The sequence below is a fragment of the Paralichthys olivaceus genome, chromosome 9 (assembly GCF_024713975.1).
Source record: "Paralichthys olivaceus isolate ysfri-2021 chromosome 9, ASM2471397v2, whole genome shotgun sequence".
Taxonomy (NCBI): domain Eukaryota; kingdom Metazoa; phylum Chordata; class Actinopteri; order Pleuronectiformes; family Paralichthyidae; genus Paralichthys; species Paralichthys olivaceus.
The window spans coordinates 15,005,766-15,020,325 of record NC_091101.1 but is presented as its reverse complement, the minus strand read 5'-3'; the positions used below and the strand labels follow the sequence as shown (position 1 = coordinate 15,020,325).

The 14,560-nt window shown below is 44.9% G+C and overlaps 2 protein-coding genes across 3 annotated transcripts; one reads left to right on the top strand and one right to left on the bottom strand.

Annotated features, from left to right (window-relative positions):
- Nucleotides 1-1,137: 1,137 nt before the first annotated feature.
- LOC109627658 (beta-crystallin A1-like) lies at nt 1,138-3,708 on the top strand. The gene is made up of 6 exons (XM_020084371.2): nt 1,138-1,251; nt 1,618-1,699; nt 1,865-1,983; nt 2,347-2,488; nt 2,577-2,719; nt 3,061-3,708. The coding sequence occupies exons 2-6, from the start codon at nt 1,625-1,627 to the stop codon at nt 3,206-3,208; spliced, it is 627 nt and encodes a 208-aa protein (XP_019939930.1). The 5' UTR covers nt 1,138-1,251; nt 1,618-1,624; the 3' UTR covers nt 3,209-3,708.
- A 710-nt stretch (nt 3,709-4,418) lies between these two features.
- On the bottom strand, nt 4,419-11,063 carry LOC109627622 (uncharacterized). 2 transcript variants are annotated; one of them, XM_020084306.2, is made up of 6 exons: nt 10,759-11,063; nt 9,638-9,791; nt 8,207-9,516; nt 7,004-8,053; nt 6,755-6,886; nt 4,419-6,119 (listed from the first exon to the last, which is right to left on the bottom strand). In XM_020084306.2, the coding sequence occupies exons 1-6, from the start codon at nt 10,777-10,779 to the stop codon at nt 5,286-5,288; spliced, it is 3,501 nt and encodes a 1,166-aa protein (XP_019939865.2). In that variant the 5' UTR covers nt 10,780-11,063; the 3' UTR covers nt 4,419-5,285. The 2 variants fall into 2 exon arrangements, with proteins under 2 accessions (XP_019939865.2, XP_019939874.2); XM_020084315.2 differs by having other exon boundaries at nt 10,829-11,061.
- Nucleotides 11,064-14,560: the final 3,497 nt, after the last annotated feature.

Genomic DNA, 14,560 nt, shown 5'->3' with positions numbered 1-14,560 from the left:
ACATACAGAGCGTTCAATAAGCAAGCGGACTTGCTTTTGTTTCCTGAAGATGTTTCAACTCTCGTCCAACAGGTGTCTTCAGTTCTAACCCTGAGTTTTCAGGTGTTGAACCTCTGTGGGTCTTTTTTGTTGAGAGTTGTTGTGTTGATAGATGTCACATCATGTTATTATGTCAGGGGGAAACATTCATGTCTGGTACATAAACCTGAATAAATTGTTTCACCACTTAACTTTGGTGGTTTCTGTAATTCTCACATGCAGTGAAAACAGAAAAAATGTTGGACCAACCCTAAAGAATTTACTTTAGTTGGTAACACATACAATTAAATGAGTTTGTTCAAATTAAATTAAACAAGTTATATTAACACAATTCAACACAATAATTTAAACATAAAATAAAACGTTTTACAAAACTATGTGTTAATTATTAGATAGATAGATAGATTGATTGACTTTATTGATCCTAAACTGGGAAATTCCAGAATTACATATCATTATTATTATTATCATTATTGTTATAATTATTATTGTTATGCAGTTTAGAATTGGACATGTAATGGGGGGGAGGGGTTACCTCACTAATGAGTCTGAATGAGTGGAGTGAAAAAGACTAGTTGTTGGTCAATAGACATCTTTATGAAAACCAATGGTCATATTAAACCACAGTCTACACCAGTGTGCACACACATGTCTATGTGAGAACCTTGATGGTGCGTAAAAGTGTTTGGTGACACTAAGATGGTGTTCTGTGACGAGGAGGAGAAACTTTACTGTCCCTTACTGTCCCTCCCTCCGTCCATCCATCCCTCCATCCATCCATCCAGACCCACCCAGTCTCCTCCCTGTGTCTGCCCCTGCGCTCCACCGTTAATCCCCCACATTCTCCACACCGATCCCGGCCCTTTGTGCCAGGCCACACGCTGGACTGCTGACCGGTGTCGGAACATACCGGAGCGCCCTTTGTCTCAGAACAACCAGCGGCCACTATGGGATCTGCTGAGCTGGTCGCTGCAGAGGGACAACAGCAGCCAGAGGGGGGACGCAGACGAACCGGGAGCGCGCCTCTCCAACCTGCTCTGCCTTAATGGACTGCGTAAAGGCCTGTGCGTGGCCATGAGCCGTGGACGCGCACTGACAGGCGCGCTCCCCGACCGTCGGTATAAAACTGAAGCGCCAGGTTCTCTCAAAGCTCTACGCGAGGCAGGCGGGCGCGTACCACTCCAAAGCTCTTCTAATACAGTGCCAATCTAGGTAAGGCTGCATCTCTGCTCACTGACAGCTGCTGCACACACCACCTGAAAACCAGAAGCACTGACTGAAACTCCTGCACAGCACTGATCAAACTTGTCATTCAACTTTTAACACATTTTACTTCTATTTGATTATTTTATATTTGTGGTTAAGTAAAAGTTTTTTTTCCCCCACTTAATGAATTATGTCAAAACATTCCAAGTGTTCCTCTTGTAACTGGAAGAGGCTCCATCGTGCATAAAACTGATTTAAACCTACGGGCCTAACAGGTTGTTGTGATGTTAGTGGATGACTGATGTTTTAGAAGAGATCCTGGTCTGTGGTTTTCTTCACCTCCTTCTCTCTGTCCTCATGTGCCTCCTCAAGAGTAAAGATGTACAGAACTACAAGATCCCCAATGATGCAGCCGCTGGTCAACTCAGGAATGGGCATGGCACCTTTCTTCAAGGTAAACGCACATACTTGTGCTGTGTTAGTATTGAAAACTGGATCACATGGTGATGGAAGCATTTATAATTGAAAAGAGAAATCACAAAGACGTTAAGTTTGCACCTTGTTACCGATTAACATCCCTGCACCTCTCTCTCTCTCTCTTTCTCTCTCTCTCCCTCAGGTGACTGTGTTCGAGCAGGAGCACTTCCAGGGCAAGTGCTTGGAGTTCACCTCCGAGTGCTGCAACATCCAGGAGTGCGGTCTGGACAACATCCGCTCCATCAGGGTGGAGAGCGGAGCGTAAGTCTCGCAAACTGAATCTGTGGTGACAAGAGAAATATGAAAACTGAAACACACTGATGGGGTCCATCAAGGAAAACTATTGTTCTCATTTCTTCTACTTGAATCCACCATGCCAAACACAGATGTTGGATGCTTTAAGACAATTGAGATGTGGATCATATAAAGGGAGCTGCACCTCAGGCTCAGTCTTGTTTTTCCACAGTTGGTTCATCTGCATGTTTTTGTGCTGAATTTCTTCATCCAGGCTGAAAACAGAAGTGTTAATTTGGTACCAACATATAAGTGAGATCACAGAAACAAACAAATGTCTGCAGGTCATTGTGTAAAAAAAGGCCCCTCTTTTTCTCTGTCTCTCTGTAGCTGGGTCGGTTTCGAGCACCATGACTTCCAGGGCCAGCAGTTCATCCTGGAGAGAGGAGAGTACCCCCACTGGGATGCTTACAGTGGTTCCCTCTCCTACCATGTGGAGCGCCTCATGTCCTTGCGCCCCATTTACTGCGCTGTGAGTAGCCTACATCCTGATTCCTAAATGTCCAGCTGCCCTGACCTCTTCAGGGAATCCAATTAAAACGCCTCTGTCTCCGTTGCAGTCCCACCAGAGCAGCCGCATGATCATCTTTGAGAAGGAGAACTTCATGGGCCGCAGTGTGGAGATCTGTGACGACTACCCCTCTCTGCAGGGCATGGGCTGGATGATGCCCGAAGTTGGCTCCATGCATGTGCAGTGCGGCGCGTGAGTCTTTATGAATTTCTCCACCAGTGGGATGCTCATGTTCAAAACCTAAACAAATTTGGTTCCATTAAGTGTTTAGTGTTCCCTTGTTTTAGTTTCTGTTGCTTTAACGATGTAAAATCCCAACATAGACCAAACATCACCTACTTCTATCCGCAAACTTCCCCATGCTAATACATCTGTTTATTGCCATGACCCATCATCAGCTTGTATTGTATGTAATAGACATACCAGCCCAAAGCTCTGAGCATTAACTAAATCCCCACTCTGTCACACTCTGTCACTGTGGCTCCTAAAATAGTCCCCGCTAACACACTCTGCCTTTTCTGTCCCTCCTTCAGCTTTGTGTGCTACCAGTACCCAGGCTACAGGGGCCAGCAGTACATCATGGAGTGTGAGAGACATAGCGGAGACTACCAGCACTGGAGGAACTGGGGCTCCCACTGTCAGACCCCCCAGATCCAGTCCATCAGACGCATCCAGCACTGAGAGGAGAAAGACAGGCTGAGACCGCAGCTCACGGACAGCACCTCCCCTTGACCCCCCCTCCCCTTTTACCCATAACCCCCTCCTCTCTTTTCTTTCTGTCACTCTTCAAACCCCTTTTTCCTTCTTCTCGACTTGAGCCACAACATCCGCCCCAAACCTAAGTCAACACCACCACTGATTTACAGCCGCTGCCAGTGTGATAAGAGACAATATCGCACTGCTAAAGCACAGGGAAACACACACATGCACACACACATACACACACACATGCTGACATAAGTGACACTCACTGACAGTGTCTTTTTACTTGGTTTAGACGTCCCTACACACTCACGCACACAAACACACACCTGCGCTGTACTCTCACCTGAGACCGGCGATCAGTTTCCTCAGCACGCTGGAACCAGAGACTGTGCTGTGGTGCAGCTCAGATGTGTTGTGATGTTTTGTGTAGGAGGTTGATCCACAGGTTGATGACTAATAAACTCATTTTCACCTCATGTCCTCTTGTTTTATTATTGATCACATTACGTGCATGTTTGAAACTAGTTTTAATACAGTGGGGCGTCCTCTTCTCTGCCATGCAAGGGTTGGCTTTAAAGTTTTTAGTTTGAGGTAGTTGAGGTTTGCAGGTCATGTCCACTGATGTGTTTTAATAGCAACAGGTTTAAAATAATCAAAACGTCTCTTGGGGAAAAAGCCTAATAAAGTTTCTACTCATGTTTTGATGCTTTATCTCAAAATTAAACCCAGTCAGGTTTAGATTACATTGTAACTGACATGAAGTCAAACTACCAACTGATCTCTGTGAGGCAGGAAACTACAAACTAATAGGTTTTTTAAAAAAAACTCCTGGGTCAGGATAGGAGATGATTCAATAATTCATCTCAAAGCAGGAAGTATCTTTACCGACTCTTTAGTCTGGTGGTCAACTCTGCAACCAAAGAAGACACATGAGAAGATAAAACACTAAAGAAACTGTTGTCACTCTGTCGTACCTCTGCCAATGCCACACTTATTTCCCTCAAACTAAATTATGCTGCAACAAATTAAAAATGTGCGTTTTATTTTTTAACTGAAACATCAATTCATACATCTTATTTTAAGATTTAAAAATACTAAGCTATAACTGATCATGCTTATTGATGTATGGTGAGTCCTGATGAGGAGCCTCATTTTCACTGATGTTTACAGACGTGATACGACGCAGTGAAAAAAAGAGAAATCTTTATTGTAGAAATCAGAGTCCGCGACTCGAGGTCAAATCGTTGAAATGGTCAACGTCAAACATGACTTAACAGTAAAACAAGGAAGACGAGAGTTTTCCTGGAACATTTATAAACTGTAGCAGAACAGAGGCGAACATTACCAATCATATTTACAACTTATACAGTCACAGTCATATTTACAAGTAAAAAAACACTGACAGAAGATCAACCAGATTTCTTTCAGTGAATCTCCTCAACTGTGTGGTTCATGTTGTTTTCAACACTTGACAGTTAAAACAAACTTTTCTGAACATATTTATTTAACAGCAACAAATTACCAAACCTAGAAGCAACAAGCTTGAAACTTGTTATATAAAACCAACAGCTGAAGTACAAAAAATGAACAATCCAAGCATGTACTAAGACTCTGCACACAAACCATAAAGTCCTTGTTTGGTGGATCACTTCAGCATTTTTATACACAATGATGCAACTCTGTCTTTATGTCTTCACCACATTCATCTGTTTTTCAAATCCGAACAAACCACGAACAAGTCGCTCAGTTTCCTTGTGAAAACAAAAATCCCTCGTGTGATTGTCTGATGAACACAACAACAACAACAGAAGACGCTTAAGACGTTACAAAAGAACATTTATGATGAAACCATGTTTGTCTTAATCTCTATCACTGCTCATCTCTTTACCTGCACCTCAAACTCACAGCTACATAAAAACAATTGAGGAATATTTTCTGAGAAATGTAAGAAATAACAAACTGGAGCAGATGAGAAGAAAAGAAAATGACCCGTGTCTATTCGTACAGGGCTGGACGTCACAGATACTAAAGTGAGAGTCCCTCAGTGTGTTTTCTAATTTAAAAGCTCACCTTTATTCACAATAGCGAAGACCTCTGATGAGGCGTAGTCTTTCTTTTCTCCAACGACGTCAATGTCCTCGTCTTCATCCTCCTTGTCTGAAGACTGAAGGCTGATGATCACCGGCTCAGGTATGGGGCTGGACTCTCCAATCACATCGATGTCCTCGTCTTCCCTGCTTCCTGTTGACCCCGTGCTGCTCTTCTGTGCTGAATGTGTAGGAGGTGAAACACACTGGGACAGAAATGGTAATATTCTGCCTATTCCTGCCGGTTCTCTGCAGCCGTCCGTATCGTTCTCCAGGTTGGTTCCATCATCAGTGTCTCCATCCACAGTGATGACCTCATCAGCGCTGCTCTCTATCTCCACACACACCAAACTTCCCTCTGTTTGTCTGACTTTGATTTCTCTGCTTTCTTCTCTTTCCAAACAGTCTCCTACACTAGTCAACGAAATGGTCTCTACATCAATCACTTCCTCTGCCTCCTTGTTCGCATGTTCAGAGCGTAGGTTGGTAGATTCAGAGCTGAGTGTGCATGTTTCAGAGGTCGGCTGTGCCACTGGCTCAAAGCAAATCCTTTTGGCGTCGCCACGCGTTTCCCCCTCTGACTCTGCTCTCCTCTTCTTCCCTCTCCTTGTAGGATCCTCTTCCTGTGGCTGGACAGTCAACCCTGCCTCACCTCTCTCCACAGTCTGTAGCTGAACAGGTGTTGAACTCCCATCATGAGGTAAGCTTGCATCTCCATTTTTCATGGACCTGCCTCGACTGGACTCCACTGAAGTTGGTTGTTTGTCTACAAGTGGCTTGTAAAGGAAGGGCACACCATCCTGTAAAACAAGTGAACTTTATTAAATCGTTCGGACAAATCCAAAACAACAGAAATGGAACAGGCTGTAAGAGTCCATTTCCAGCCGAGGCTGATGGGAAAGTCATTCATTTTGCAGATGTACGGCCATAAAACAAAATACTGGACAAAGTGGAGTTTTGTCCTAATTATGGTGCGACATGAAGTTAAAGGTTTGCTCATTCAACTTCTCGGATTCACTAGTTTCATAATGAATCAATCGTATTTTTAGTGATGATATGTTACGTGTTTATTTAAATATAGAGCCGGGAAGTGAGATCAGATCACCAGTGGTCACAGACACATTCAGGACACATGTTAATACCAGGTGTGAACGGACAAACTTAGAGCTGACCACTTCTGATCGGATCTCTGAGGCCAGATGTTAAAACCAGGTCTGAGCAGGGCCTAAGGTAAATCATCTGAAGACCATGAACGTCTGAATAGATTTTCAGGATAACTAATCCCTCTGTCGTTGAGGAACTTCAGTCTGAAAAATTGCTGGACCAATTGAACAACCAATCCTTCTGTCCCGAGAGCTTTAGTCCCTAGAGTCAAAACACGACATTGTAATCTGAGTTTGCAAAACACATCTTGTACACAAAGGTAAATGCTCACCATGATATTTCCTTCCTTCAACCTACTCCTGATGGGATAAGTCTTTCTCCTCAGCAACTCCGATTGGCTCTTCTCAGACGAGTCGCGAGGGTGTCTTACCGATGATGAACTGTTTTTTCTTTTTGCTGGGCTCTGAAAAATATACAAGCACTTTCCCATTATGTCGCTGCAATAGTCACCCTCACATTAGCATCAGTTTTAAGATATCGGCAGATCTTTTAGTGGGGAGCAGTTAGAAAACTGTGTCACCTTGACTTCCAGACGTTGACAGCTGTGTCCCTGCAGCGTTATTCTGACTGGTATCAGGGCGCCCCTCTCCAGTTTCACCACAGGAATCTGCTGGAGCTGTTTGTCTCTGAGGTCGTGAATGATTTTAATCTTTGCATCACTCATTGGCCCCGACTTCCTCACCCTCTTTTTCTCTAATGAGAAGAAGTATTGCCTTTTTCTTCTCTTGTATGCTTTTTTTCTCTGTGTCCTGTGGTTCCCTGATGTTTCCTCAGCACGTTGTGGGGGAACGGGACCATGAGCTGAGGCCTTGCGTCGCTGTGAACGGCTTGGAGGTTTTACTGCCTCCTCACCCTGCTGCGATTCAGTGTGAGGGTGTATGACTGGACGGGCTGTGGGTTTATTCCGTGGACAAGAACTCTGAGAAGTTTTGGTCTTGGTCTTAGTTTTCCTGTGTTCGCTCAGGACTGGGGCAGACTTGCTCGGCTCAATGGAGCTTTCACCATTTGTCTCTTCCTCTTCCCTGCCACGACAGTTTTCAACGTGTTGCTCAAACGACTGGAGGAAGTGGTCCAGCATGTCGTTCAGCTCTCCCTCTCCCTGCTGCTGCAGAACAGGTACCTCACCTTGTGCAGAAGAGTGAGTGCTGGCTTCGCTTGTGAAAGCAGCGCCAGTGGTCCAGACCTGTCGTTTGTTTTGGGCCAAACTGTTCCCAGAGGAGACGTAGGCACAGCTGCTGCCTCTGGTTGGTCGAGGACGTGTTGAACCAGGAGCGCTGTTGCTCTTTGGTAAAATGTCCAGTCCCATCATCACTTCCTCCAGGAGACGATCGATTTGCTCCGGCTGGTCTTCGTGGGGTGGCGGCCCTGGAGGAGGGAGGGGGGTGGTGTGGAGGAGGGATGAAGCTGGAGGCATGTAGGAGGCTGCAGGAGACTGCAGGAGAGGAGACGGGGAAGGCTGGAGGTGGGGGCTGGATAAGGTGTCAATGTTGTAGAAGTGAACGGAAGTGGAAGAACACGACGCTGTTGATTTGGAACTCGACTTCTGAGTCCCGCTGCCAGGCAGCCCATCCTGTAACGGGACAGAGGAGAGTTTTACTTACAAAACGAATGCAGAATGTTAAACAAATTCGAATGTGTGTCGTTATTATGTAATGATTGTATTTTGAAGAACGATAATCTCCCTCAGTGTTCTACTGAGACTACAGACAGAACAGACCCTCACCTGTTTAAAGTGCTGCATTGGGGTCCTCTGTCCACGCTGTGTGGCACCTCCTCCTCCTGCCTCACTTTGTGGCAGCATCTCTTCACTCTTACTGAAGTCCAACACTTTGCCACGACCTCTTCCCCTGCGATAGCTCTCGGCCGACTTCAGAAACTCTCTTGTCTTCAGGTACAACTTCCTTCCTGCAGCTCCTCCTCCCTGACCCGCCCTCGATGACCTCCTCCCCCACCTCTGCAGGAACAGCTTCTGCACCTTGCTCACCCCGACATGCTGCACATCCACCGTCTGCGTCAACCTTCCTCTCCACCTCCCTCCTGTCCTTGCTTGTGTTCTCCCCGCTCGTCTCTCAGCTGCCCTGGCTCTCCTGGCCCTCCTCACCCCTGCCCCACGCCTCTGGCCCGCTCGCCTCCTGCTGGAGCCCTCCTCTTTGTCTGGGTTCAGGAAGTAGTTTATGAATCCTGGGATGTTGCCTTGGAATTGCTGTAACTGCTCGTCCTGCCACTCCTCTCCCTCTGTGGCACCTCTGTCTGCTACTGGAGTGGCAGTGCACCAGCTCTTAAGATCAGTGGCACACAGGGTGGAGAACGGCTGGAGAGACAGGGGGACAGAGATGTATGGAGACACCGCAACAGCACCAGATGTGTTGTCAGCTGCTGTGGAGTCTTGCGTGGACGTCGCAGGTGCAGAGGAAGGTTGGTTTATTTGGTTTTCTGGTGTGTAGAGGAGAGATATGGGAATGTGGGGAATTTGAGAGAGAACAATTTGGGAGTCTGTCTCTTCTGCATTCTGGAGAGCAGCCATGTCATGGGTTTCAATGGAGATTGCAGAGTGAGTAGAAGGAGCTGTGTTTCCCTGCACCTCCTCTGTCTGTGTACACATGTCTTTTTCATCATCTGACAGCATCTCCTTCCACAGAAAAGTGCACCCGTCCCTCACCTCTCTCCTCCATTTGACCCGCTTCCCCTCATTCTCCTCCAACATCATCGGCTCTGTCTGAACGCCCACCTCCACATGTCGGCCTCCTCCTTCCCCATCTCTGGTTTTACCATCTCTTCTAGGGACCTCCACCAGCCCGTGGATGCCCAGATTGGCTGCAGCGGAAATAGCCTCTTGCTTCTCCTTCTCCCCCTCCCCTGCCATCTCTCCGGAGTACAGCAGTCTGACCATGTGGAGCAGTGTGCAGGTGCCAAGAGTCTGAAACTCCAGGAGACGACTCTGTCCTGCAGGCGGCGGTGGCGTGGAGGACAGAGCAGAGCACACATTGGGACTTATCGCTGAGAGCACGCAACTGTGTGCCGGCACCAAAACACCTGGAGGAGAGGACAGATGTTTAAATGTAAACGTCTTCACGCAGCATATTATACAGTATGAAATATCTTAAAACAGCAAAACAACACAATTTAAAGTCATCAGTGAAATATGTTTTCATACCATCTGCCTTGAGCAGAGTGTCACAGAACTGGCTGCGCTGCTGCTGTCTCTGCAGCTCAGCGAGGAGGAGGGCTTCAAACCCTGGTTTCTGGTAGCACCACATTTCTCCATCCACTTCAGAGGAGGAGCAGAGAGGAGGAGCTGCTGCTGGAATCTACCAGGACCCAAAAATATATATGGTTAGAAAGTGATTCACAGAAAGAAAACATGGAATTAAAACAAACAGCAATCAAAACAAAAAGAATCAGTTATATTTATAATAACAGAACGTGAAAATACAACACAACGTTTGGAAAACATAAAAGCGTTCTGATTCCAGACTGTTTTAAGAAGAGATTTAAAAGACTTTAAGGATGCTGCTGATCTGATCTCAGTATGTAATCCATCTTGGTTACCCTTAGTTACCAGCTGTGATGTAGAATAACCAGCAGCGCTCCGTCCACAGATGGATGTAGAGACGAAGCCTAAACATTACACACTTTGTTTGAGTGTCAGGTGAATTTTGAATGTGTTACAAGACATTTTGAATCCAGAAAAAATAAAACTCATGTGTTTGTGTGAGGTGCCACACAGCGCACCCTGTAAAAATACACCATCAGTGCAGGGACATGAAATCTGAGATGAGACTGGTCAGTCTTCATGAAGACAAATCCAAATGAGAGACTATAACTAGAATATAATTGTGTCTCCAGGGCAGATTACTTTTTTTCCTCCCGCCTGACCCTAAGAGGACACCGTAGCGTTCGCTAGTGTTGAGACTTTTTGAATCGCATGTGTCCTCAAACTGATCAAGATGATTTGTTCGTGTTGAAAGTTGTTCTCTTGATTTGAACGTGTTTTCTATATTTGTGCTCTCTCGGCCTCCGTGTCTTGTTGAACAGAGCTGCGCACATGCGAGTGGACGTGAAACCCTGCGTCTGCGGGGCGGAGCACACCTGCTCGTTAGCATCCCTGCTGATAACTAGCAGCCAGCTAACAGTGCAGCGGGAGCGGGTGTGTCTGAGGCATGACGGCGCACATGTGAGTTCACATGTTGCGAGCGTCATGTGAGCTTCCCTCTTAACTGCACACGTGACAGAGTCCCCACGTGTTTCTGCTTCAAACCAGTGAATCTCACTCACCTCCCAAACCCCTGGATTCATCCGCCCCCTCCGCACACAGGCTGCTCTGATCACTTTTGAAAATATTTACCTTCACCTCCACGTTGACGGGATCGAGGGCTGTTTTGTTTTTTACGCGGTTGTTCTGTCCATTTCTCTGAGGTCATCCACGGGTCAGCGTGGGCATCTGTGGCGACGTTACCCTGCAGTTCCTCCTGTCGCCACCAGGGGGGGGAGCAGCGTAAGCACACAGCGGACTGACGGAGACCGAAACAAAAGTCTCCATTCAAACTTTATTCATCGATTAGAAATAGATGGGTTTCTTTCTTTAAAACAAGAAATCAATAAAGATATTGTTTCTTTATTTATACCAGCAAGCGTCACTTATGTTGCTGTTATTGTTCAACAGGGGACATTAATGGATTCGTTTAAAATACATCAACTAGAATTAAATTAGAGTAATATTACATTTATATACACTCTAATATACATAAAAACGTGTATTTACATGTTGCAATGGTGAAATAAAACGAGGTGCAGCACAAGTTTGTTAATACTGTTATAGAGTAAAAGCACAAAAAACAACATTCGATACACCTCTTATGTGTATTTGTGACACATTAATAACTTAAAATAAACTATTTTGTTCAAATGTTGTTTAACAAGCAGTGGAAAATAATTCCTGATCCTGAACAGAACGTTTTTTTCTACTAGTTCTGTGTTGGAGAAAACATTTTCCCCAGTTGAAGCTGTTTCATGCTTTCAAATTTAACTTTATGATTATTTTGGCGGTTGTAGTTTGAACAACATATTCGATACAACTCACTGTTACACAATATAACAACGCCACAAACTACAGTCTCCAAAAGACCCTAAAGTTTATCTTTAAGTTGATTTTATATAGAACTGAACATTCTAACCTTAATATAAATGGGTTTGTGTCGCCGGGTGCACTCAAAGTCAGACTGTGTAACTTCTGTTGAGCAAAACAAAACATTTTAGAACTGAAAAGTTTAATTTAGATGCAATAAAACAGAAACTTGCTTAGTGGAGTAAAGTGACACAGAGTTGTAGCTGTATGATCAGTTGGTTAAAGAGGCTGATGTGAAACAAAGGTTTATAATTATGTATAACTGCTCTGTTGTGGTGCAGTTACAATACATTTTAACAGTTGTCAGTATCCCACTGTTCGACTGTAGTCAAATAGACTGAATCATGTGTTTAACTGTTCACACATTAACTTTGAAACAATTTAGGAAAATGTTTCTCTTCTTTTTTATCAATCTTGCACAGTTGTGTGAAAAACAATGAGGCGCTATCAAGAAAAAATGTAGAAATTTCCTTTTTCCTAATGTGAGTCAGTTTCTATCTAAGGTGGAATGAAGTCGCTCTCCACACTCAGACATATAAAACACAATCCCCCGTGCGGTTCAAGGTCTTATTTGGGGTAAAACATTTGAATGAACATGGATCCTCTGCCTCTTAAAGTTTTTGTTTTTAACCACCTCTACAGTGTCTGTCACTCAGATATGATGGCAGTGTTTTGATGGGCACTTGTGACGTGAGTGTCGATATCAAAATATTTCTATTTTCTAGACGGTGCAGTCGGGAGGAAATCCGAAGTGGAAGCAGCAGCGGAAATAAGATACAGCGCTGCAGACATGGTTTCCAGGTTTGTGATATGTTATGAGTCTGTATTTGTAGGATGTAGAACTGTATGTGGACTCAGTTCATTAGTCAGGTCCAGGAAATATGAGGAGGTTGATCCTGACTGATCTGTTGAATCCACTTTAATGTGGCGTTTATTTATTTATTAAAATAGAAAAAGTTTTAGTTTGACATAATTATATTCAAACTGGATTCAAATCTGTGCTCATTAGGGAACAGAAGGGGGGAGGGGTGCAGATGATGTGTTTTTAGATTTTCAGTCTGTTATGTGATGAACCTTCCTCTGATCTCATGAACAAATGCTTGAGCCTCTAAATTGCATCTGGTAGTTTCCGCAGTGTGACAAGCAACAACATTTACAGTTTCTTTATCTTTGTGATTATTTTAAACAACCATTGCGTTTACATTCATTCAGTCACAGCAGCCACAGACTCAGTTTTCAGTGCCACAGCAGTCTCTGCTTCTGGTTTCATATGAAATCATTCCAGACGTTTCTCTGCAGGGAGGTTTGCAGGTTTAATATCTGGGGAAATGAGATCAGTGATATGAAATCAAATAGCTGTCGTGGGGGGACAAGGTTTGACTCATGCATCTCTACTATTAAACAGCTTTTAAAGAGGGAACACTCTCGTAGCCGTGATGCACAATATGGTTGTATTTAAGTTCTATGGTCATTTTATTTGATAGCTGTTGATATGGAGGATTTGACCAAGTTTTTGTGTTGTGCTGTTGTAGGTCTCTTCTTGTTGAGTCATGTGTGTTTTCAAGACCCATACAGGAAGTGGAATGGCAAATTAGCTTAGCTCAGGATATAAACCTCATGGTATGAAGTCTTCGATCAAGGTTTGACATCAATTGCTGCAGACAGAAATACAATACAACATAGGAGACCCATAGTGCTTTACTATGAATGTCAGACACATTTTCTAAATAAAACAGTTCTGATTTATCTGTTTTACCACTGAAGATCTAATTCACTTCCAAATAGACAAAAACAAAATGCTGTGTCCTTGAGAAAAGCACTGCAGAGAAAAATAGATCGAAGCCATATGGAAAATAATATATATATATATCACATAAAGTTGGCCCTGTCTTGTATGTTGCAACCATGACAAGCAATTGGCCCTCAGCACACACAGGTGAGGAAATTGGTTTTCAGTGTAATCCAACAGGAGTCCTTGTTCCTCATGTCCACACAGAAAAAGTTAGTCCCTCCAGTTTTCTCCTGATCAAACACCTCGCATCGTCTCATTGTCTCCGTGCAGCTTGAGGAGGAGTTGCTGGAAGGACGAGGAGGGGACCGGACTGAAGACCTCGGTAGGTGCTGGAGCGTCCTGTCGGTGTGGAGCGGGCCGGGGCCAGCGCTCGTTGAACTTGACAAAGAATAGCGGGTCCTTGAAGGGCCCCCCGTAGATGATGGCCTGCATCAGGTAGACGAGAGCCACCACCATGAAGCTGATGAGGAAGAAGGGGATGAAGGGCCTTAGGTGGTGCCAGGCAACCCAGAGTCCGTAGCCGAGGCCTCCGAGGCCGCTCTGCTTCCCTGTGTGGGAGGTGTGGCGGGTAGAATCCGGGGCTGGGGTGCGATCAAGGGACTCGTCTGAGTTGGAAGAAGATGGACTAGAGACACCGAGTGAATCCATGAGATATAAGTCAAAACAAAGCAGTTCGTTCTCTCTGAAGCAGATCTGGTTGTACTCAATTTTCTCCACCAATCAGCTACAGTGATCATAAAGAGGGAAACAGGCCACACACGATCTTCCAGTTGAGTGGTTTCCCTACCTTATCATACATGGTATCAGACAAACTGGTGTCCCAGAGATGGACGACTTCAACTCCTCACAACAGCCACTCCCCTCTGAACATGTGTTCTTGTCCTCTCGACAGGTTTCTCGTACGCTGGAGTTTAAACGTGGCAGCTTGAAGTTGAGCTTTAGGAAGAGACAGAGAGGAAATGAAGAGCAGCGTCAGAGCCTTAAATAGATATGACACCCAATGATAGGACACAGGGAGGGAGGCAGGGAGGGAGGCAGGGAGAATCTGCTGCGTTCAGTCGTCTCAGGTTTAAAGAGGGGTGGGTACGTGCGAGTCTGTGTGTCTGTGTGTGTGTGTGAGCTTCACAGGTTACAAATATTACACACACTCAGTGACTAAC